The sequence below is a fragment of the Procambarus clarkii genome, chromosome 23 (assembly GCF_040958095.1).
Source record: "Procambarus clarkii isolate CNS0578487 chromosome 23, FALCON_Pclarkii_2.0, whole genome shotgun sequence".
NCBI lineage: Eukaryota > Metazoa > Arthropoda > Malacostraca > Decapoda > Cambaridae > Procambarus > Procambarus clarkii.
Window position 1 is genome coordinate 44649086 of NC_091172.1, and position 26616 is coordinate 44675701.

General features: G+C 40.7%; 1 protein-coding gene across 1 annotated transcript; it reads right to left on the bottom strand.

The window, feature by feature from the left end:
- Positions 1 to 599: 599 nt before the first annotated feature.
- On the bottom strand, positions 600 to 13866 carry LOC123753546 (uncharacterized). Its single transcript, XM_069329826.1, has 5 exons — positions 13842 to 13866; positions 12732 to 12911; positions 12101 to 12316; positions 11592 to 11986; positions 600 to 851 (listed from the first exon to the last, which is right to left on the bottom strand). The coding sequence occupies exons 1-5, from the start codon at positions 13864 to 13866 to the stop codon at positions 600 to 602; spliced, it is 1068 nt and encodes a 355-aa protein (XP_069185927.1).
- Between the last annotated feature and the right edge of the window lie 12750 nt (positions 13867 to 26616).

The following is a 26616-nucleotide window of genomic DNA, read 5'->3' on the forward strand; positions in this document are numbered from 1 at the left end:
CAGTTTCCAGAACAAAACAGAAACTTTTATCAGGTACTGATAGACACATTCAACCCAACCACCTCTTACCTGTAGAATCTCTTTGACTCTATCATAAAAAAACTAAGAAGTTTTGTTACACAGGATCTTCTTGCTCGAAAACCATAGTAGATGTATGTTATTATGTCATTACTCTCTAGGTGTTCAAGCCATTTACTTTTAACCTAGTGTTTTGACTACTACGCTTGTTAATGATATGGGGTGTGGTCTGGAATTGGCATTGTGTCCTACTCTCTGAAATTCTTTTTTTGTACAAACACACTTTGGAACTGTTCCTTTTGCATTTCACACATTTCTTTGTCCTACTCATTGAACCTGTTCAAAATTCTCAGTCTCTGGATTTTATCCTTTACATGTAGCTTGCTTTTACTGAATTTAGAGAAAAGACCCAGATCTGTTTCACATTTGTCCGCTATATGTTTCTCAAAGTTTCTTTCTGCCTCTCTCCTCACTGCTGTGTATTTTTCTTGCTGGTTTGTCGTGCTGGTATGTTTGAGGGTTAGGACTCTTCCTATATTGTATTCATTTTCTTGTGTTTTCCTCTCTGGCCCTCTTACAATTTATGTGGCACCAATCCTGTTTTCTAGTTCTTCATCTTTGTGTTGGTATAAATTTTGTTGTGCCTTCATCGTATATTTCACATAACTTGGCATACATAACTTGGATTTACATTCATCAGTTATTTCAATGTCCCCATTCTCTTCTAGATTATATCGCAAAGCATATTTAATTTCCAATAGGACATAATCACTCTTTCCTAAAGGAAGGAGGTACTGGATGTCAAATATATCTTCTTTCCTGGTGAAAGAATTCTAGCCAAATAATTTCTGAGTCTGACTCAGTTTTGATTCTCTTGTTTTACTGTTTTCTGAATGGACATAACAAAGGAAATATTAATAGGGTATTAAAAGTATCAACCAAGACAAAACATGAAAAATGGGTATAAATTGGATAAGTTTATATTTAGGAAAGACCTGAAGTAATTCTGGTTCGGTAACAGGGTTGTTGATTTGTGAAACAAATTATCGCGTATTATAATAGAAGTTGGATGCCGATGAAAAGTCACAATAACGTGGCTAAAAAATGTTGACCAAAGTACACACTAGAAATTGAAGAGACGACAACGTTTCGGTCCGTCCTGGACCATTATCAAGTCGATTGTGATAATGGTCCAGGACGGACCGAAACGTCGTCGTCTCTTCAATTTCTAGTGTGTGGTTTGGTCAACATAGACGTAGGATCCATTGATTGTTTCAAGCGTAGGTTAGACATATATATGAATGAGATTGGGTGAATGTAAATAGGAGCTACCTTGTATGGGCCAATAGGCCCTCTGCAGTTACCTTTATTCTTATGTTCTTCTTATGTTTCTACATTCATCCATGTTTCGGTAGGAGGAATAATATGTATTATTTATGTGAAGACAACAGCATTTAAATCGTTTATTTTGTTTCTAAGACTCCTACTTTTTGTGTAATATATCTTAAGTGTACTGCTATTTTGAGGCCCTTCTCTTTCCCTGTTCATTTTGCAAGTTTTCCTCCATCAACACACCTACTTTTATTGCCGCCTTTCTCCACTATCTACTAACGGTTTAAACCCAAGCAAACCCCTCCAACCACAGGTTCCAACGAGCTGGCAACAGCAACAACCCCGGCATTAGATAAATGCACCCCATCCCGAGCATACGTCATTCATTCCAAATAAGTGTTCCACAGTTATCAATGAATGATATTGCATTTGATTTGCAATGTTTGACATCAAGTACATTCATTTTGACAACCATTCATTTCCAACTCCTTTTCTTGGAAGAATGCCACATATGCTCGGAATTCCTCCCTTGTTCCTAACTAATTCTATGACTGTCTTAAACCTCTGTATAAGTGCCTCACTCCACACTCGTCTAACATCATTTCCACCTGCACTGATACAAATAATGGGAGTGGTCCCATTTCCAGCCAAAATATTATTCATGTTGTTAACAATATCCCCAATTCCTGCTCCCGGATAGCAAACCCTTAACCTGTTCCCCCTCTCGCTGGCACAAAAAGCTTTATCCAAATACCTCATCTGGGAAACTCCTACAACCTAAATTTTCAGAGCTACTTCCTTTACTTTGTGAGCACCTTGAGGGACCGGTGCTCCTTTTGTTGTCTTGCCGTTCGAGCGAACTGCAGCCTCCCAACAACACTCTTCTTCAGGCACGGCGAATGAGTTTGATGTTTACAGAACATCGGTAGGGGACCTTGCCAAAGTTGTTCTTAAGACTACTGTCCTTTGCGACATTCCAAGGCGAAAACTTTATAATACTGATCTCCTCCTTTGTTTTCCCTTGACGCTGTTTCAGCTGTCGTAGCTCCTCCCATAGGGAATCCAACTCTGTCTTCAGAGCTCCACATAGATCAACCCGTTCTCGCAAATTCGTATAGTCAATATTGACTTACTAACTACGTGCATAGGTGATATACTAAACATAATAGATACCCTTAAAAAGCTTCATAGAAAACACCGACCTTACCTAACCTTGTTAGTATGTTAAGATTAGCATCTAATTGCTTCGTAATTACAATTATTACTTAACCTATACCTATAATAGGTTAAGTAATAATTGTAATTACGAAGTTATAAGATGCTTATCTTAACATACTAACAAGGTTAGGTAAGGTCGGTGTTTTCTATGAAGCTTTTTAAGGGTATCTATTATGTTTAGTATGTCACCTATGCACTTATTTAATGAGTCAATATTGACTATACGAATTTGCGAGAACGGGTTGCAACGATTCATCAGTTCCTTCACTTCACCTTCCGTTATTACTATGATAGCACAATCGGAGCTCCAGGTAACACACCCTCTCACTGTAGGCAGTAAACATATGAATGAAATATAAGAATAAACACTATCTATATCTACCCTGTCAATTCCTCTGAGAATTTTGTAGGTAGAGATCATGTCTTCCCAAGCTCTCTTATCTTCCGGCGTCGTGAGGTGCATTTCATGCAGCCTTTCCTCGTAACTCATGCCTCTTACTTCTGGGACTAGCCTAGTGGCATACCTCTGAAACTTTTCCAGCTTCGTCTTGTTCTTGACAAGGTACGGGCTCCATGCTGGGGCCGCATACTCGAGGATTGGTCCTGCACATGTGGTATACAAGGTTCTGAAGGATTCATTACACAGGTTCCTGAAGGCAGTCCTAATGTTAGCCAGCCTCGCATATGCCGCTGACGCTATTCTTTTGATGTGGGCTTCAATAGACAGGTTGGGCGTGATATCAAATCCTAGATCTTTCTCTCTGTTCGTTTCATGAAGGACTTCATCTCCCATCCTAAATCCTTAACCTGACCCCTTCCAAGTGCAATATAGTCGTAATAGCTTGACACTTTCCCTCGATAGATCACTTCACTTCTCATTCGGTATCCTGTGTCTGGTCTCCTGTTTCCACGGCCTAGCTTCATTACCTTACATTTGCTTGGGTTGAAATTTAGTAGCCATTTCTTGGACCATTTATTCAGTTTGTCTAGGTCATCTTGTAGCCTTATACTATCTTCCTCTGTCTGAATCCTCCTCATGATTTTTGCATCATCATCATCAAATAATGAGAGGAACGTATCTATTCCCTCTGGGAGATCATTTACATATATCAGGAACAATATAGGTCCAAGAACTGATCCCTGTGGGACTCACCCCTTACAGTGACTCGTTGTGTGTTTGTGTGTGTGTGTGTGTGTGTGTGTGTGTGTGTACTCACCTAGTTGTCACCTAGTTGTGTTTGCGGGGGTTGAGCTCTGGCTCTTTGGTCCCGCCTCTCAACCGTCAATCAACAGGTGTACAGATTCCTGAGCCTATCGGGCTCTGTCATATCTACACTTGAAACTGTGTATGGAGTCAGCCTCCACCACATCACCCCCTAATGCATTCCATTTGTCAACCACTCTGACACTAAAAAAGTTCTTTCTAATATCTCTGTGGCTCATTTGGGCACTCAGTTTTCACCTGTGTCACCCTGGTGCGTGTTCCCCTTGTGTTAAATAGACTGTCTTTATCTACCCTATCAATCCCCTTCAGAATCTTGAATGTGGTGATCATGTCCCCCCTAACTCTTCTGTCTTCCAGCGAAGTGAGGTTTAATTCCCGTAGTCTCTCCTCGTAGCTCATACCTCTCAGCTCGGGTACTAGTCTGGTGGCAAACCTTTGAACCTTTTCCAGTTTAGTCTTATCCTTGACTAGATATGGACTCCATGCTGGGGCTGCATACTCCAGGATTGGCCTGACATATGTGGTATACAAAGTTCTGAATGATTCTTTACACAAGTTTCTGAATGCCGTTCGTATGTTGGCCAGCCTGGCATATGCCGCTGATGTTATCCGCTTGATATGTGCTGCAGGAGACAGGTCTGGCGTGATATCAACCCCCAAGTCTTTTTCCTTCTCTGACTCCTGAAGAATTTCCTCTCCCAGATGATACCTTGTATCTGGCCTCCTGCTCCCTACACCTATCTTCATTACATTACATTTGGTTGGGTTAAACTCTAACAACCATTTGTTCGACCATTCCTTCAGCTTGTCTAGGTCTTCTTGAAGCCTCAAACAGTCCTCTTCTGTTTTAATCCTTCTCATAATTTTAGCATCGTCCGCAAACATTGAGAGAAATGAATCGATACCCTCTGGGAGATCATTTACATATATCAGAAACAAGATAGGACCGAGTACAGAGCCCTGTGGGACTCCACTGGTGACTTCACGCCAATCGGAGGTCTCACCCCTCACCGTAACTCTCTGCTTCCTATTGCTTAGATACTCCCTTATCCACTGGAGCACCTTACCAGCTACACCTGCCTGTCTCTCCAGCTTATGTACCAGCCTCTTATGCGGTTCTGTGTCAAAGGCTTTCCGACAATCCAAGAAAATGCAGTCCGCCCAGCCCTCTCTTTCTTGCTTAATCCGTGTCACCTGATCGTAGAATTCTATCAAGCCTGTAAGGCAAGATTTACCCTCCCTGAATCCATGTTGGCGATTTGTCACGAAGTCCCTTCTCTCCAGATGTGTTACCAGGTTTTTTCTCACGATCTTCTCCATCACCTTGCATGGTATACAAGTCAAGGACACTGGCCTGTAGTTCAGTGCCTCTTGTCTGTCGCCCTTTTTGTATATTGGGACCACATTCGCCGTCTTCCATATTTCTGGTAGGTCTCCCGTCTCTAGTGACTTACTATACACTATGGAGAGTGGCAAGCAAAGTGCCTCTGCACACTCTTTCAGTACCCATGGTGAGATCCCATCTGGACCAACAGCCTTTCTAACATCCAGATCCAGCAGGTGTCTCTTGACCTCCTCTCTCGTAATTTCGAACTCCTCCAAGGCCGCCTGGTTTACCTCCCTTTCTCCTAGCACAGTGACCTCACCCTGTTCTATTGTGAAGACCTCCTGGAACCTCTTGTTGAGTTCCTCACACACCTCTCTGTCATTCTCTGTATACCTGTCCTCGCCTGTTCTAAGTTTCAATACCTGTTCTTTCACTGTTGTTTTCCTTCTGATGTGACTGTGGAGTAGCTTTGGTTCAGTCTTGGCTTTGTTTGCTATATCATTTTCAAAATTTTTCTCTGCTTCTCTTCTCACCCTGACGTACTCATTCCTGGTTCTCTGGTATCTCTCTCTGCTGTGTGTGTGTGTGTGTGTGTGTGTGCACTCACTAGTTGTGCTTGTGGGGGGGTTGAGCTCTGGTTCTTTAGTCTTGCCTCTCAACTGTCAATCAACTGATGTACATGTATCTTTATCTACCCTATCAATTTCTTTGAGAATCTTGTATGTGGTGATCTTGTCGCACCCTATCTCCTCTGTCTTCCAGTTACGCGAGGTTTAATTCCCGTAGTCTCTCCTCGTAGCTCATATCTCTCAGTTCGGGTACTAGTCTGGTAGTAAATCTTTGAACCTTTTCCAGTTTAGTCTTATGTTTGACTAGATATGGACTCCATGCTGGAGCTGCATACTCCAGGATTGGTCTGACATATGTAGTTTACAAAGTTTAGAATAATTCCTTACACAAGTTTCTAAAGGCCGTTCTTAGGTTGGCCAACCTGGCGTATGCCACTGATGTTATCCCTTTAATTTGGGTTTCAGGGGACAGGTCTGAAGTGATATCAACCCCGAAGTCTTTCTCTCTCTCTCTGTCTCTTGAAGAATTTCATCTCCTAAATGATACCTTGTATCTGGCCTCCTGCTCCCTACATCTATCTTCATTACATTACATTTGCTTGGGTTAAACTCTAACAACCATTTGTTCGACAATACCTTCAGTTTGTCTAGATGTTTTTGAAGCCTTAAGCAGTCTTCCTCTGTCTTAATCCTTCTCATAATTTTGGCATCGTTAGCAAACATTGAGAGGAATGAGTCTTTACTCTCTGGGAGATCATTTACGTATATCAGAAACAGGATTGGTCCAAGTACAGAGCCCTGTGGGACTCCACTGGTGACTTTACCCCAATCTAAGGTCTCATTGTAACTCTCTGCTTCCTATTGCTTAGGTACTCCCATATCCACTGGAGCACCTTACCAGTTACTCATGCCTGTCTCTCCAGGTTATGTACCAGCCTCTTATTGGGTATTGTGTCAAAGGCTTTCCAAAAGTCCATGAAAATGCAATCCGCCCAGCCTTCTCATTCGAATTTAATCTTTGTCACCTGGTCGTAGAATGAAATAGAATCGTAGAATTAAGTCAGTAAGGCAAGATTTACCCTCCCTGAACCCATGTTGGCGATTTGTCACAAAGACCCTTCTCTCCAGATGTGTTAGTAGGTTTTTCTAACGATCTTCTCCATCACCTTGCATGGTATACAGGTTAAGGACACTGGCCTATAGTTCAGTGCCTCTTGTCTGTCATTCATTTCGTATATTGGAACTACATTAGCCATCTTCCATATTTCTGGTAAATCTCCCGTCTCCAGTGACCTACTATACACTATGGAGAGTGGCAAGCAAAGTGCCTCTGCACATTCTTTCAATACCCATGGTGAGATTCCGTTTGGACCAACAGCCTTTCTCACATCCAGATCCAACAGGTGTCTCTTGACACCTCTTTAATTTTGAACCGTTCCAAGGCCGCCTGGTTTACTGCCACCTCTCCTAGCGCAGTGACCTCACCTCGTTCTGTTGTGAAGACCTCCTGGAACCTCTTGTTGAGTTCTTCACACTCCTCTCTGTCATTCTCTGTATACCTGTCCTCACCCGTTCTAAGTTTCATCACCTGTTCTTTCAGTGTAGTTTTCCTCCTGATGTGACTCTGGAGTAGCTTTGGTTCGGTCTTGGCTTTGTTTGCTATATATATTTCATAATTTTTCTCTGCTTTTCTTCTCACAATAACACTCATTCCTGGTTCTCTGGTATCTCTCTCTGCTTTCTGGTGTTCGCAAGTTCCTCCACTCCCTTTTGATCAGTTCTCTTGATTCCATACATGCCCTATTAAACCATGGATTCTTCTTTTGCTTCTCGATGTTTTCCTTTTGGGCCGGGATAAACCTGTTTGCTGCCTCCTGACACTTTTGGGTGATATAGTCCATCATGTCTTGTACAGACTTAGCTCTAAGGTCTGTGTCCCATGGTATATCCTTTAGGAAACTTCTCATCTCCTCATAATTTCCATTTCAGTATGCAAGCCTTTTGTTTACTAGTTCTTTTTTGGGGGGAGATAAATCCTAGCTCTACCAGAGTAGTGAATAAGGAGACAGATTGAGGTAAAAAAATTTCAGAAACGGTTGGGCACTTCCATGCCGACTTGACCCTGTCGGGCCAGATCGTCCATCCCTCTTGTTTTAGGTGGTTAGGTTAGGGCACAGTCAGCGCGCTCCTGGCTGGCTGGCGGGGGTGGGTTGGTGGTCCCCCCTGGGGTCCCGGGGGGACCACCACCCATGGTGTACCTGAGGAACTGGTGCCCTATCCTAACCTGTTTTTTTGCACGATTCGTCTCGAGCTTTTAAGATGAGTCTAGGGCCTCAAGAAGGGGGTCTCTACTTATGAGAGGTACCGAGGATGAATGTTCAATAGTTGGAAACCAAAAAATACACTGGTGAAAGGCATATAAACGTTTTTGGAGTATTTTAATGGCATGAGCAAAAATGCACGATTTGTCCCGGGGGTGTTACGAGAGTACTACGGTATCAATTTGGGGGCCATTACTTTTGAATGGATCAGAGGGTGAATGTTCAATAGATTCAAACCAAGAAACGCAGTTGAAAGCGAATATAGAAGTTTTTGGAGTACTGTAATGAGGCTATGACTGAATAGTATAGGGAGTCCTTGGGCACAGCTCCATTTTCTGTAATGGTCAGAGGTGGATAACCCCAGTGGGGGTCAAGCATACAAGGGGGGGTCAAGATTCCTTACAAAGACCATTTTGGATATATAGGTGTAGTAAGCCTTATCTTGAATTTGCATGATACTGTGGGGTACATTGACATGAAGGGCGAGTCATAGAACAGGATCTGCATGTGAGATGGGTCATATTGGGGTTTTAAAGAAGTTAAGATAGCTTTAAAGAGTCCTGTGTGCTTGATAGTGGGGAAATGTTCAGTCAATAATTCTCGTGTTTTGAATCTGAATGAGGGGTCCTAGTTTGCGTTCTAGTCGTAAAATGAGTTCCTTAGTATATTTGCTTTGGAAAATGAGCTTTCAGTACTCTATATAATTTGAAATGAGGTCAAGAAAGACATGTTTATGTGCGGGAAGAGTCAGGTTGGAAACTGTTTATTCCAGTCATCCCCCCTTGGCTTTGCTCTGTTTTCTGTAGCTAAAGTAAAGATTCCATTTTCTGTGGCATTCAGTTCAATACTGGTGAAAAAGGCATACTTGCATTTGTATGGTTCTAACCTGTTTATAGATTTTATAGATATATTTTTCGGGCCTCAAATTAGATTTTAATATGAAAAATAGCATCAAATGTTCGTCTATCTTTTGTAATAAACGTTACAAGCATTAACAATACCTGTGATATTTCATAGAATACGAAGAGAAGTTTAAATAGTGGGGCCTCAGCCATATTGTGTTGGGGTTTGACACTCCAAACATTAATTTGACACTTGTAAATATACTATAAAGGAAAGTAGTTGAGTGGTCTAAGCAATTTAATACGTACTGGGAATCTGTTCAGTATTCTGTATTAAATTTCATTTTTTAACATCATAATAGTTTTCAGCTATTGTGGTGGGGGCCCAATAACTTCATACAGCGCAACGACTGGCGCTATCTGTACTTAGTCCCCCCTAAACTTAAAACTGTTGCACAATCTTACTTAAACACATTGCTAAACTCTTATACACAAACAAAAACTCAATTTTTAACTTACACAAATAAACCCAGGGCTTTCACAGTTGCACAATCTTACTTAAACACATTGCTAAACTCTTATACACAAACAAAAACTCAATTTTTTTAACTTACACAAATAATCCCAGGGCTTTCACAGTTGCACAATCTTACTTAAACACATTGCTAAACTCTTATACACAAACAAAAACTCAATTTTTAACTTACACAAATAAACCCAGGGCTTTCACATTCGCGCAAAATACTTAAACCCCCCTAAACTTAAAACAGTTGCACAATCTTACTTAAACACATTGCTAAACTCTTATACACAAACAAAAACTCAATTTTTAACTTACACAAATAAACCCAGGGCTTTCACATTCACGCAAAATACTTAGTCCCCCCTAAACTTAAAACAGTTGCACAATCTTACTTAAACACATTGCTAAACTCTTATACACAAACAAAAACTCAATTTTTAACTTACACAAATAAACCCAGGGCTTTCACATTCGCGCAAAATACTTAGTCCCCCCTAAACTTAAAACAGTTGCACAATCTTACTTAAACACATCGCTAAACTCTTATACACAAACAAAAACTCAATTTTTAACTTACACAAATAAACCCAGGGCTTTCACATTCGCGCAAAATACTCAGTCCCCCCTAAACTTGAACACTCACAATCTTACGGTGCTTAATTTCCAAAGTCTTCCAAACCTGCACTGGGTCCTGCCCAGCTGACTGCGGCTGGATGGATTACAATTGAGCCAAAAACAGTTGGTCAGGGCGAGATACGGCCTCATTTTTAGAGACATTTACTATAGCAAAAGCTTGAACGTCGAAAACTGAATGCGGGCCTGCACGAGAGTTGTTCTTGGCACTCGAATGTTTAGAGATTAAAATACATAGAATCTGCAAGAGCCCACCCAAGTCGCTTACGCGGGCAATAGACATGTTTTTCGCCCAAATGTATTTATTTAAAATAATACGTCAGATAGAAAGAGTTTCGCATTGCTATTATATTTACCTTATAAAGCCTCTTTATAAAAATGATATGCCACTGCGTATTATGATTGTTTTATAATAAATATTGCATAAATACTTACACGATTTCATAAACAAAAAAAAACTTTTAATGAGCCATGGTTGGAAGGGTTCATCATTACAGTAAATATAAACTTTTAAAACTAATTAAAAATATAATTCTCATAGAGAAAGATTTATTCTTCAGGATATATATTATTTATTAATTAAGAGTTTCATTCTGTATAAAAAATGAAAGTTGCCAATATTTTCAAAACTCTGGCCACAAATTTTTTATAAAGGTTTTCCAAGGGAGTAAATCTTGCTTCCTCTCTTTCTCCCAAATGTTTCCTCATTTGCACAGGAGCAGAGCAACCTTCGTGCGGGCCCTGGTTCAGTTCCCCAACGTCCGAGCTAATGGACATTACAAATTTCACTAAATGATGCAGTATCTTAGCTGTCTCTCTAATTATAAAGGTGTTAATCTTTTTTTTTTAACCTTTGAGTGCTAGGTCTCAAAAAGGTTCTTTACCTCAGAAAGAAAGAGAGAGAGAGAGAGATTCTATTTTTGTCCATATTCGAGCGGAATGTTGAACAACCTTCGTGCGGGTCCTGGTTCAGTTCCCCAACGTCCGAGATATTGGACATTACAAATTTCACTAAATGATTCATTATCTTAGCAGCCTCTCTAATTATAAAGTTGTTAATCTTTTTTATAACCTTTGAGTGCTAGTTCTCAAAAGGTTCTTTACCTCAGAAAGAGAGAGAGAGAGAGATTCTATTTTTGTCCATATTCGAGCGGAATGTTGAGCAACCTTCGTGCAGGACCCGGTTCAGTTCCCCAACGTCCGAGCTATTGCACATAGCAAATTTCTCTAAATGAGGCAGTATCTCGCCCCCACCCCCCGGATCAATGATTTTAGGGCAGTAAATAAGCATTGCAATCTAATCCCCCCCCCCCCAAAAAAAAAATACTGTTCATGAAAATGTGAGCTTATTTATACTAATTTATGAATATAAAAAAACAACTCGACATTTGTACAATTTTTATTTACATAAATAAATTAGTCTCTATGCCTTTTTTGTCTTCTTAGGAAATAATCGGTCGAAGGACATGCGAAATGGTGCGTCTGCAAATGGGGCAGTTTCTCATAGATACAAGACAATTACTGCATGTTACCATATGTCTGCAGGGCGGCAGTACGACACTCAACGCGTTGTTAAAGCACACCTTACACAAAATATCAGCAGCCCAAGACGTTGGCATAGATGTGTTCATCACAGTTTCAACATGGGATGTCGCATCAAAGTCTGTGGCCTCTTCGCCAGTTTCAACATCCATTTCATTAGCGACTATAGTCGTCTCTTCCGCCTCTGTTTCAACAGGAGAAGGCAAAGCCCGCAAACCAAGATTAGTGCTCATGAACCCGCTCATTGATCCAACAACGTCGACATCCATTTCATTAGCTGTGGCGACTGTTTCCATGTCAGAGGGCGCGGATTGCCATTCCAGATTCGCAGGCTCTACCCTACCTTCCACATCCTCATGATGAATTCCCCTTAAACCCATTTCGGCTTTAGTGCTCTCTTGCATATACCACAACATTAATTCTATACATCTGGCCTCTGTAACAAACGGTAATAAATCTTTGGTGCTTTTGAGATATAGTCTTAAGGCAGGTCTCACACAGACATCAGGAAATCCAAAATGTTCAATTAATGCTGGGAAAAAACCCAAACCTTCCATCAGACCAGTTAAAAGATGTTCATCTATGGGTTTTATAGTTCGACGCTGCGAAGATTCTCTAGCATTCTTAATGAACTGTGCATCCTTTTTAATGTTGACAAAGGTGCACTCAGGATACCATTGCGCGTGCAGTGTCCAAGGGTCGTCAGCGGGTTCCCAATTACGAAAACCATTCCCACAGAAAAAGCAGCGCATGTGGTCACTTAGGCCTGTAAATTTAAGAAAAAAAATATTCCCATTCATTATTATTATTATAGCTCACATCCGGCAATGTTGTAATACAAAAACACACACATGCGCGCACACACACACACACACACACACACACTTCCCGGGACCAAAGAGCCAGAGCTCCACCCCCGCAAGCACAATTGGGGGAGTAAACACACTTTTTTTCAGATATATACAAGAGTTGTTACATTCTTGTACGGCCTAGCATTTCGGGCAGGTCCCTAGAATACAATCCCCACCTCGAAGAATCGTTTTTTACAACCAAGTACCCATTTTACTGTTGAGTTAAACAGAGGCTACAGTTAAGGATTTGCGCCCAGTAAATCCTCCCCGGCCAGGAGGATACACACGCACACACTAAAAATAACAAAATTTCCAACAATATTTGTTTACCACAGAAGAAAAATCCTGATTCTGCCAATTCGTGAGATGTTTGCTTGACACAACCAGTCCAGCTGAGGTCGAATGTTTCCAAATGCTGTTTGTATGTTGCCAAGCCTGGATATCTAGGTTTAGCGTATGGAATTACCCCCAGAACCTGCAAATCATCTCCAGTCATTTTAGCTGGGGTCTCTAAAAAAACAAAGATGCTCCATCACATATATGCATAAGACACAGGTTCTAAGTCAATTCTTTCAAAAACAAAAAAAAATAAAGAAAAATTATTTGAAAAGACTTCCTGCGTTTATACTTATTTTTTTTTGTCCTCCCTCCACATCGCCAATACTAATTATTCACAGATAAACTAGTAAATTATATTTATACAATATACTCACGATCAGATGTTGCTATATTCTTTGGTTCGAATAGGGGTGAAAAGAAATCCAGCCCATATTCGAATGCCAGTTTGGTGATTTCCAAAGGAACGTTATTGTCCTTTTCGCCTCTTATGAAGGAACAATTTGGCGACACTTTCGCATGCCTACTACGGGGCGTATCGCCCTCAATCCAAGCATGCACAACTTTACAACAAAAGGCGCAGGAACAATGATCCGCAACTCTCAGATAATAAAATCCCTCATTCACCAGGTCTTGGGGGTTTAGCCACTCGACAGGCCAATTTATAAAGGTGTCTAAACGCATTTGGGCACATTTAAGACTGTCCCTGGAGTAAAACGTTTTAGTACGGGAAGGTTCCATTGTGTACTGGTGCGACACTGGCGAATGGAGGCAAGATCCTAGGCTATATATTGCCCGTCCTCTCCCTCCCCGAAATAAGTGTCAAAGATCGCTACATATGTGCTAGTTTCTTTTTTTTTTTTTGGTTTGGCAATTCTAGCCACCGCTACTCTTTTTTTTATGGCATAATTATGAGGAAACAGGGAAAGGAAAAAATGACTCGCAAATGTGCTAAATCATGTTGCATAATGCAGTGAATTAAAAACAAAAAGATGGCAGTTGGTAGTCTAGGAAAGGTGACCAAGTACTTATTTTTTGTGATAATTATCGAGAAATGTCATTAACTACATAAGGTATCCCTAATGTCAATAAGTTATCACAAACCTTCCAATAATGATGTGGCCTCCATGACTTTATATATATTTCATTAAGGGAATATGGTCTGACTATGGTTTTTTCATGGGGGGGGGGGACATTAAAAAAAAATTGTAACATGTCGCACTGTGTTTGACCTTTTCTGCTTCTGAAAAAAAATGGTTGCCAGTGTTTGGGTATTAAGCTGACGTATATTGATATTTTATGGCAAGATATTTTGAGATACATATTGCGCTATTTGAGGTGGGTTTTTTTTTATACTAATTAAGTCAGTGAAAAAAAAATGTTCCTATGGGCTTCTTGTTGGTCGAGGCCCTTATAATAATAATATAAATATTTGCTCAGTACGTGGTAACTTTTACACGCACTAGCAGGGATGGAGATATAAGGGCGCAAAGCCCCCACGACGAATATTCGCAGGGTCGACACAGGGCGGTTGACTAGGCTTTATCCAAAACACAACAAAACAAAACACGTGGCTGGAAACGCACACCGGATATTTAACCGATGAAGAATTTTGCAATAATGAAACTTGCATTGTGTATCCTGTAAACTGCATATCTTGCGTCCCGTACGGGATGGCGAAGGACATATCAGTGAAATACAAACACGCAAGCGCCTATGGTGAACGCAGGCCTTTGTATAATCTCAAGAGATGTGTTCCCCATGATCGCCCAATTCCCGGTTCAATTCATGTCTCCAATCGTCGAGCTGAAAATCTCCCCTGCATTATTGCTGCTGCAGTGCAATATGGTATAGGGGCGCCTGTAGAGAACAATGAGATCGCCAAGTCTCATATAGAAAAATCCAAAGATCGTGATATGCTCACCGGATTAAAAGAAGATACAACGCAAAATCGCCTCATCTATTTCAAAAAGGCTATAGAAGCCATAACGAGATTCATCAAGTCTTCTCCGGAAATCGCACAAGTTGTATTACCTGTGGGTATTGGTCGCACCTGTGTTCAAAGAGATGAAGTTTGGGAGGAAACATATCTTCCAATTATCGAAGATCTGTATGAAAACTTAAAACATTACGATGTTAATGTTATATTGGTGCGTAATGACCAGAGCTCCAAGGAAAAAAAAATGTCCCTGGCAACTCTACGATGCGCAGTTGTCCCCCGCGCCGGCGTGAAAAGTGTATATAGACCCCCTTCCGAGTCACTACCTCACAAGCCAGCACTATGGAGCTCCCCTCCCTGATTGGCGACTTTGCCTCTTTGCCCATCTATAACAATCGTGATTGTCTGCTCTATGATTTGGATGCAACAAGCGTGCAGTTGAGCGAAATGGTGCACACTTTATGGGAACGATACCCCTATGCTCGATTGCATCGGAAAAACCTGCCGTACAAAAATCGTGCTGTTAGAACTGATAGAGATATCCCCGGCCTCATATTTGTTGGCGAAGCACCCGAATTCTGCAATAGGATGGATGACGACCCCTATGAAAGTTATGCTGTTTTACCGCACCTTATTGGATTAATCACCCAGTTTACCAACGGTCCAGCGACGCCATCTTCTTACAAAAAGCCCAGGTACGAAGCATGGAGTGTGGATGAGCATTTTTATGACGGCCTGAAAAATGATACCGAATACCAAAGATGGCGTTGGTTTGACAAAGCTCTGCGAAAAGCCATTGAACATATTCTTCAGAGAAGCCGAAGAGGACAAGTGGGAAGGATTATTTTCCCATATGGGTTGGGCAAGGCTTGCGGGCAGTATCTCACAAGTGGCGAACGCAACATATGGGAGACTAAATATTTCCCTGTGATGTGCAAATTAGCTCAGAAACTGCAAGAACGTGGTATAGACACTTTAATGATATGTCCTGTAAATAATGACACGCCAACTCGCTCTCCAACCCATGGCATCTTTAGACACAAGATTCCACGTATGGCCATTCCACCTGTTTCTACGAATGATAAAGACTGTTTCTACTGTCAGACCTGCCGCTGACGTGAGAGAAGACGGGTCAGCTGTCGTGGAAGATGATCCATCTACCGGCGCCATGTCTGTTACTGTAGGTGATGAAGTGCTCACTATTGTGGAAGACGACGACAATGAAGACAAAGAGAAAATGGAAATGGAATATAATGAAGATGAGATTAGAAAAGCTGTAGAATCTATATTGTAATATTTCATACAAATTAAACCACAAAAAAAGAAATGTTAACCTGTATTTTTATTTACTTTTCCTAATTTCTCTCTACACACACACACACACACACACACACACACACACATTTATTTATTTATTGTTTCCTAATTTCTCTGTACAAAAAGAAAAACTATGAATTACATATTATAAAAGCCTCTAACAACTCTATGTGACAAGGTGTATATAAGACGAAGGTTATGTTAAAAAACCTTTTTAATCGCTTCGAAATGTGTTCCAACTACATGCGAGCCAAATTACGGAGACTCAAAGATTCTATTATTGAAGTGGATTTCCCCAACGATGATATATTTAAATCCGGGGACTGTATTGTCTATGATCTTCCTGCCCTACACCAGTTTTCTAATGGTTACTCCCAACAGCTGTGGGAAAAATATCCTTATGGGGTGGTTGAAAAGAAAATATGTCCTGAAACGCTTTGTGCTGTAGTTACGGATCGTGACACTCCAGGAAATATAATCCTCTCCCCGCCACCAGAACCTAATGTGCAGCCTTATCTCATAGCCCTCATATGTCAATATAGTGTAGGTGCGTCTATTGAAAATAATGACATTAACCAATTTCATATTAAGCACAGTAAAGATATTGATTTAGTAGCGGGATTGTGGAGAGATACAACCATCAACAGACGATGGTGTTTTAAAAAGGCCGTGAGTCGCATTATGAGCGAAGCCAAGAGTAATAGTTCTATCAAACGGATAGTTATGCCATTTGGTATAGGCTGCAATTCTCGGGTGGGTTGGTCTAGAGCAGGTGAAGAAGAAGAAGAATGGCTGGCATCTTACTACCCTACACTGGCTCATTTGGCCCATGTAATGAAAAAATGAAAAAAAGAATTTGTGCTGGTGCGTCCTAAACAAGATGGAGCAGGGAAAGGTCAAGTACCACCACAAGTAGTGAAAAGACCATCGAGTAAAAGGAGGAACCTAAGATCTTATTACACTAACGACAAATAATAAAAAAGTGCTTGTTTTTTTTTGTATATGTACTCATAATAAAATAAAAAATTGTATAAATGTCAAGTTTTTTTTTTTATCTGTTAAAGTAGTTTTTAAAAATAAGAGAGAGACCTCATCACTTATTCACCCCCATGACAAGTACTCTAGCAAATACTACCTGACATTTTTTTTTTAACATATTTCATCTTCAAGGGGAGTGTGCAATAATAATAATAATAATGATACATGATTTTTTTGTATTTAGGTAAAAAACACACACATATATATATATATATATATATATATATATATATATATATATATATATATATATATATATATATATATATATATATATGGAAAAGGTCATATATATATATATATAAAGGATAAGGTATATATAGTCATGGAAAAGGGCGGAGGTTTCCACACTGCAGTCTACACTAAGGAAACAAACATAGGAATGTGCCTAAATGCCAACAGCGACTGCCCTGACAGGTACAAGAGGAGTGTTGTTAACGCATATGTCGACCGTGCTCTCAGCCACAGCTCAGAATGGAAGCAAGTCGACGAAGAACTCTGTAGGGTAAGGCAGGTCCTAGTCAATAACGGCTTCTCCAATGGTTTCATCGAAGACATCATAAGAAGGAAAGTGAAAAGCCATGCAACCTCTGAAGAGACAACTAACACAACACCTATACCCCCTATTAGACTATTTTACAGGAACTTCTTTTCCACAGCTCATAAAACGGAGGAAAGGGTCCTGAAAGATATTGTTAATAGAAACGTTATCCCTACAGACAAAAATCAGAGGATACAACTGACGATTTACTATAAAACCAGAAAAACGGCCAGCCTTCTCATGAGAAACTCTCCAGACACAAAACAGAACGCTTTAAAAGAGACTAACGTCGTCTATGCCTTCAAATGCCCACTTGGGGACTGTAAGCTCCAAAAAACCCAGTATATAGGCAAGACAACAACATCTCTTTCTAGGCGTTTAACGATGCATAAGCAACAGGGCTCCGTTAAGGAACATATAATCTCTTCCCACAACCAAACCATCGCCAGAGAAATCCTAGTAAACAACACAGAAATCATCGATAGATACAGCGATAGCAGGCGGCTTGACGTTTGCGAGGCACTACACATCAAGAAGTCAACACCAGCAATCAACAGCCAATTATTGCACAACTATATTCTACCCACCTCAAGACTCCGCTCCAATATAGAAGCATCAAGAAATATGGACCAATAGGCTTTCTACAAACTCTTATATTCAATACCCATTGTTTGTGTTCTGTCTTGTGTTGATACTTTTAATACCCTATTAATATCCCCTCTTGTTCTGTCTTGTGTTAATGCCACATCACCCCTCCCACCTCACTCAAATGTAGATATAAAATTGGAGATACGTAAGTTCTAATCAGTTGTGTATTTGTGAACTAAAGTCTTTGAAAATGTAATAAGTTTTACGAAACGCGCCCGTGTCGCGTCAGACTAGAAATAAAAATGAATTTTGGAGAATTGATTTTTGATTTACCTCCAACAGTGAAGCGTAATGTACGAAAGATTGAGAAAATTCGTGTTAGAATTATTAATCTTACTTTTTCGGCCATATTTAATAATATATGTCTACAGGAAAGACTGCTACCAAAATATACTAATATTAAAGCGCACGACCCAGCAGCAAGGAATCAAGCCTTCACGATAAAATATCGCCAGGATCTGATTCGTGATCAGATATACAAGGCAGAGAATGAAATCAAAGACAACAAAACGCAACTACTTCATGCTACAAACGAGTGGAGAAATAGCAACATCGACCATAGTATCCGTACCCGCATTGAACAACACCTCGACATCCTCACAGACCAACATCACCTCAGCACTGAAACAAGGATTATCAAGAAACTAACAACATTATATGGAGGACCTATGGCAATTCCACGACCAAGAGATGGCTTCCTGAACCTTGCAGGAATTAACCTCACTGAGGACCAAGTCACTCTCCTAAATCTGGGCATAAGCTGTCATGTTATGTCCAGACCGAGTGAGATGGCCCGGAAAGTAGAGTTGGAAATTCTATTGGACGACATATTCGACCTCGAGACACAAAAGAAGGTCACTACCAAAGATACCTTACAAGCAGAACTTACTGCAGAAGGAGGAAAGAATCGAGGCAACTACAGAAGCACCATACTGTCCCCCGAGCTTAAAGCGGCAGCTAAAAGCCTTCGTGAGAACAAGGAGATAGTTGTCAGGAGAGGTGACAAGTCGCCAATATATGTCATTCTTAAAAAAGACGAATATCTGGCGAAAATGAACATCATACTCTCTGACCAAACTAAGTTCCAAAGGGTAACGAAGGACACTACAGCCGAATTAAAAGCAAAGGTCAACAAACTGATCGAAACTGTGAACGCCAAGAAATCCGGACTCCACCTGCCAAAGATCATTGGGGAATATAAACCTGGATATGCGTATGGAAATGTCAAGACGCACAAGCCTGGAAACCCACTTCGGCCAATCATTAGCCAGATACCCACACCCACGTACAGACTGGTGAAGCGACTCAACGGCCTGCTGACTCCTTATGTTCCTTGCGCCTTCAGCCTGAAGTCTCCAAAGGAATTTGTTGACTTACTGCGGGGCACACGGGCCACAGGGATAAGAGCCTCGTTGGATGTAGAATCGCTGTTCACCAACGTACCTGTGGACGAGACAATCGGAATGATAGCCGACAGAGTGTATCGTGATCCAGCCTGTACTCCTCTTGACATGCCAGAAAATATTCTGAGGAAACTACTCCAAGCTTGTACTAAAGAGGCACCCTTCTTGAGCCCGGATGGGCACATGTATAAGCAAGTAGATGGGGTCGCCATGGGTTCTCCCCTAGGTGTCCTGTTTGCAAACTTCTACATGGGTACCATCGAGCAAAAAGTCTTAGTCGACATGAACTTGAAACCGGCCATATACTGCAGGTATGTTGACGACATTTTTACACAGGTACCTGATGTCAGACATCTGCAGGAGCTGAAGGAGGCATTTGAGCAGAGTTCCGTGCTGCGTTTCACTTACGAGATGGAAAAGGATGGGAAGCTGCCCTTTCTAGATGTAACAGTCATGGAAAAGGGCGGAGGTTTCCACACTGCAGTCTACACTAAGGAAACAAACATAGGAATGTGCCTAAATGCCAACAGCGACTGCCCTGACAGGTACAAGAGGAGTGTTGTTAACGCATATGTCGACCGTGCTCTCAGCCACAGCTCAGAATGGAAGCAAGTCGACGAAGAACTCTGTAGGGTAAGGCAGGTCCTAGTCAATAACGGCTTCTCCAATGGTTTCATCGAAGACATCATAAGAAGGAAAGTGAAAAGCCATGCAACCTCTGAAGAGACAACTAACACAACACCTATACCCCCTATTAGATTATTTTACAGGAACTTCTTTTCCACAGCTCATAAAACGGAGGAAAGGGTCCTGAAAGATATTGTTAATAGAAACGTTATCCCTACAGACAAAAATCAGAGGATACAACTGACGATTTACTATAAAACCAGAAAAACGGCCAGCCTTCTCATGAGAAACTCTCCAGACACAAAACAGAACGCTTTAAAAGAGACTAACGTCGTCTATGCCTTCAAATGCCCACTTGGGGACTGTAAGCTCCAAAAAACCCAGTATATAGGCAAGACAACAACATCTCTTTCTAGGCGTTTAACGATGCATAAGCAACAGGGCTCCGTTAAGGAACATATAATCTCTTCCCACAACCAAACCATCGCCAGAGAAATCCTAGTAAACAACACAGAAATCATCGATAGATACAGCGATAGCAGGCGGCTTGACGTTTGCGAGGCACTACACATCAAGAAGTCAACACCAGCAATCAACAGCCAATTATTGCACAACTATATTCTACCCACCTCAAGACTCCGCTCCAATATAGAAGCATCAAGAAATATGGACCAATAGGCTTTCTACAAACACTTATATTCAATACCCATTGTTTGTGTTCTGTCTTGTGTTGATACTTTTAATACCCTATTAATATCCCCTCTTGTTCTGTCTTGTGTTAATGCCACATCACCCCTCCCACCTCACTCAAATGTAGATATAAAATTGGAGATACGTAAGTTCTAATCAGTTGTGTATTTGTGAACTAAAGTCTTTGAAAATGTAATAAGTTTTACGAAACGCGCCCGTGTCGCGTCAGACTAGAAATAAAAATGAATTTTGGAGAATTGATTTTTGATTTACCTCCAACAGTGAAGCGTAATGTACGAAAGATTGAGAAAATTCGTGTTAGAATTATTAATCTTACTTTTTCGGTCATATTTAATAATATATATATATATATATATATATATATATATATATATATATATATATATATATATATATATATATATATATATATATATATATATATATATATATATATATATATATATATATATATATATATATATATATATATTTTATTAAATATGACCGAAAAAGTAAGATTAATAATTCTAACACGAATTTTCTCAATCTTTCGTACATTATGCTTCACTGTTGGAGGTAAATTAAAAATCACTTCTCCAAAATTCATTTTTATTTCTAGTCTGACGCGACACGGGCGCGTTTCGTAAAACTTATTACATTTTCAAAGACTTCACAAATACACAACTGATTAGAACTTGCGTTTCCCTGATTTTATATCTACATTTGAGTGAGGTGGGAAGGGTGATGTGGCATTACATTTTGAGTAAGGTGGGAAGGATGATGTGGCATTAGAGGATATTAATAGGGTATTAAAAGTATCAACACAAGACAGAACACGAAACAATGGGTATTGAATAGAAGTGTTTGTAGAAAGCCTATTGGTCCATATTTCTTGATGCTTCTATATTGGGGCGGAGTCTTGAGGTGGGTAGAATATAGTTGTGCAATAATTGGCTGTTGATTGCTGGTGTTGACTTCTTGATGTGTAGTGCCTCGCAAACGTCTAGCCGCCTGCTATCGCTGTATCTATCGATGATTTCTGTGTTGTTTACTAGGATTTCTCTGGCGATGGTTTGGTTATGGGAAGAGATTATATGTTCCTTAATGGAGCCCTGTTGTTTATGCATCGTTAAACGCCTAGAAAGAGATGTTGTTGTCTTGCCTATATACTGGGTTTTTTGGAGCTTACAGTCCCCAAGTGGGCATTTGAAGGCATAGACGACGTTAGTCTCTTTTAAAGCGTTCTGTTTCGTGTCTGGAGAGTTTCTCATGAGTAGGCTGGCCGTTTTTCTGGTTTTATAGTAAATCGTCAGTTGTATCCTCTGATTTTTGTCTGTAGGGATAACGTTTCTATTAACAATATCTTTCAGGACCCTTTCCTCTGTTTTATGAGCTGTGGAAAAGAAGTTCCTGTAAAATAGTCTAATAGGGGGTATAGGTGTTGTGTTAGTTGTCTCTTCGGAGGTTGCATGGCTTTTCACTTTCCTTCTTATGATGTCTTCGATGAAACCATTGGAGAAGCCGTTATTGACTAGAACCTGCCTTACCCTACAGAGTTCTTCGTCGACTTGCTTCCATTCTGAGCTGTGGCTGAGAGCACGGTCGACGTATGCGTTAACAACACTCCTCTTGTACCTGTCAGGGCAGTCGCTGTTGGCATTTAGGCACATTCCTATGTTTGTTTCCTTTGTGTAGACTGCAGTGTGGAAACCTCCGCCCTTTTCCATGACTGTTACATCTAGAAAAGGCAGCTTCCCATCCTTTTCCGTCTCGTAAGTGAAACGCAGCACGGAACTCTGCTCAAATGCCTCCTTCAGCTCCTGCAGATGTCTGACATCAGGTACCTGTGTAAAAATGTCGTCAACATACCTGCAGTATATGGCCGGTTTCAAGTTCATGTCGACTAAGACTTTTTGCTCGATGGTACCCATGTAGAAGTTTGCAAACAGGACACCTAGGGGAGAACCCATAGCGACCCCATCTACTTGCTTATACATGTGCCCATCCGGGCTCAAGAAGGGTGCCTCTTTAGTACAAGCTTGGAGTAGTTTCCTCAGAATACTTTCTGGCATGGCAAGAGGAGTACAGGCTGGATCACGATACACTCTGTCGGCTATCATTCCGATTGTCTCGTCCACAGGTACGTTGGTAAACAGCGATTCTACGTCCAACGAGGCTCTTATCCCTGTGGCCCGTGCGCCCCGCAGTAAGTCCACAAATTCCTTTGGAGACTTCAGGCTGAAGGCGCAAGGAACATAAGGAGTCAGCAGGCCGTTGAGACGCTTCGCCAATCTGTACGTGGGTGTGGGTATCTGGCTAATGATTGGCCGAAGTGGGTTTCCAGGCTTGTGCGTCTTGACATTTCCATACGCATATCCAGGTTTATATTCCCCAATGATCTTTGGCAGGTGGAGTCCGGATTTCTTGGCGTTCACAGTTTCGATCAGTTTGTTGACCTTTGCTTTTAATTCGGCTGTAGTGTCCTTCGTTACCCTTTGGAACTTAGTTTGGTCAGAGAGTATGATGTTCATTTTCGCCAGATATTCGTCTTTTTTAAGAATGACATATATTGGCGACTTGTCACCTCTCCTGACAACTATCTCCTTGTTCTCACGAAGGCTTTTAGCTGCCGCTCTAAGCTCGGGAGACAGTATGGTGCTTCTGTAGTTGCCTCGATTCTTTCCTCCTTCTGCAATAAGTTCTGCTTGTAAGGTATCTTTGGTAGTGACCTTCTTTTGTGTCTCGAGGTCGAATATGTCGTCCAACAGAATTTCCAACTCCACTTTCCGGGCCATTTCACTCGGTCTGGACATAACATGACAGTTTATGCCCAGATTTAGGAGAGTGACTTGGTCCTCAGTGAGGTTAATTCCTGCAAGGTTCAGGAAGCCATCTCTTGGTCGTGGAATTGCCATAGGTCCTCCATATAATGTTGTTAGTTTCTTGATAATCCTTGTTTCAGTGCTGAGGTGATGTTGGTCTGTGAGGATGTCGAGGTGTTGTTCAATGCGGGTACGGATACTATGGTCGATGTTGCTATTTCTCCACTCGTTTGTAGCATGAAGTAGTTGCGTTTTTTTGTCTTTGATTTCATTCTCTGCCTTGTATATCTGATCACGAATCAGATCCTGGCGATATTTTATCGTGAAGGCTTGATTCCTTGCTGCTGGGTCGTGCACTTTAACATTAGTATATTTTGGTAGCAGTCTTTCCTGTAGACATATTTTATTAAATATGACCGAAAAAGTAAGATTAATAATTCTAACACGAATTTTCTCAATCTTTCGTACATTATGCTTCACTGTTGGAGGTAAATTAAAAATCACTTCTCCAAAATTCATTTTTATTTCTAGTCTGACGCGACACGGGCGCGTTTCGTAAAACTTATTACATTTTCAAAGACTTCACAAATACACAACTGATTAGAACTTGCGTTTCCCTGATTTTATATCTACATTTGAGTGAGGTGGGAAGGGTGATGTGGCATTACATTTTGAGTAAGGTGGGAAGGATGATGTGGCATTAGAGGATATTAATAGGGTATTAAAAGTATCAACACAAGACAGAACACGAAACAATGGGTATTGAATAGAAGTGTTTGTAGAAAGCCTATTGGTCCATATTTCTTGATGCTTCTATATTGGGGCGGAGTCTTGAGGTGGGTAGAATATAGTTGTGCAATAATTGGCTGTTGATTGCTGGTGTTGACTTCTTGATGTGTAGTGCCTCGCAAACGTCTAGCCGCCTGCTATCGCTGTATCTATCGATGATTTCTGTGTTGTTTACTAGGATTTCTCTGGCGATGGTTTGGTTATGGGAAGAGATTATATGTTCCTTAATGGAGCCCTGTTGTTTATGCATCGTTAAACGCCTAGAAAGAGATGTTGTTGTCTTGCCTATATACTGGGTTTTTTGGAGCTTACAGTCCCCAAGTGGGCATTTGAAGGCATAGACGACGTTAGTCTCTTTTAAAGCGTTCTGTTTCGTGTCTGGAGAGTTTCTCATGAGTAGGCTGGCCGTTTTTCTGGTTTTATAGTAAATCGTCAGTTGTATCCTCTGATTTTTGTCTGTAGGGATAACGTTTCTATTAACAATATCTTTCAGGACCCTTTCCTCTGTTTTATGAGCTGTGGAAAAGAAGTTCCTGTAAAATAGTCTAATAGGGGGTATAGGTGTTGTGTTAGTTGTCTCTTCGGAGGTTGCATGGCTTTTCACTTGCAAGCCATGCAACCTCCGAAGAGACAACTAACACAACACCTATACCCCCTATTAGACTATTTTACAGGAACTTCTTTTCCACAGCTCATAAAACAGAGGAAAGGGTCCTGAAAGATATTGTTAATAGAAACGTTATCCCTACAGACAAAAATCAGAGGATACAACTGACGATTTACTATAAAACCAGAAAAACGGCCAGCCTACTCATGAGAAACTCTCCAGACACGAAACAGAACGCTTTAAAAGAGACTAACGTCGTCTATGCCTTCAAATGCCCACTTGGGGACTGTAAGCTCCAAAAAACCCAGTATATAGGCAAGACAATACCCATTGTTTCGTGTTCTGTCTTGTGTTGATACTTTTAATACCCTATTAATATCCTCTAATGCCACATCATCCTTCCCACCTTACTCAAAATGTAATGCCACATCACCCTTCCCACCTCACTCAAATGTAGATATAAAATCAGGGAAACGCAAGTTCTAATCAGTTGTGTATTTGTGAAGTCTTTGAAAATGTAATAAGTTTTACGAAACGCGCCCGTGTCGCGTCAGACTAGAAATAAAAATGAATTTTGGAGAAGTGATTTTTAATTTACCTCCAACAGTGAAGCATAATGTACGAAAGATTGAGAAAATTCGTGTTAGAATTATTAATCTTACTTTTTCGGTCATATTTAATAAAATATGTCTACAGGAAAGACTGCTACCAAAATATACTAATATATATATATATATATATATATATATATATATATATATATATATATATATATATATATATATATATATATATATATATACAAACAAAATAATGTTCTGGTTGAACAGAGTCTGGGTTGGGGGACAAAGTCTCGGGATTTGGGGATAACCCCCCCCCCCCATCAGGCCACCCGCACATTGTTCCTGTAGTATGTGCCCTTTGCATCATTAGTTCCTAAGAGTTATCTTGTGGGTGGAGCTTTATCTAGATCTGCCTTAATGACTGGATGCAAATTTTCCCTCCAATAAACCTCATCCTCTGGTGCAATTTCCTCAGCTTCGGAGGTGGAACAATAATCCCCAAAGAAAATTTCTCTAAATGCATTCTGCGCTCGAACTTTGTCATGATAAATAAACCAGTTTTCACGCTGTTTAAAATCAATCCCCGCAAACTGTTTTTCTATTTCACCTTGGGCTTGCACCCACTCGATAAAGTTGGGTATTCCATTATACGCCACATTAATGAAGCCTATTCCTATTTCGACAGGTAGTCTTATTTCTGTTTCGTCACAAAAACCGCCATATACGGTCTCAACGGCGTTAATTTTTTTTGTTTTCTGTCTTTGAACATGTGAGTCTTCTAAATCTGCGCCTTCATACTGCTTTTCAATTGCTGCCAAAGCCTTGACGCGTGCGATGAACTTGGGCAATTCCTCATACTCCACGACGCAATGACCTCGTGAAATAAATACCA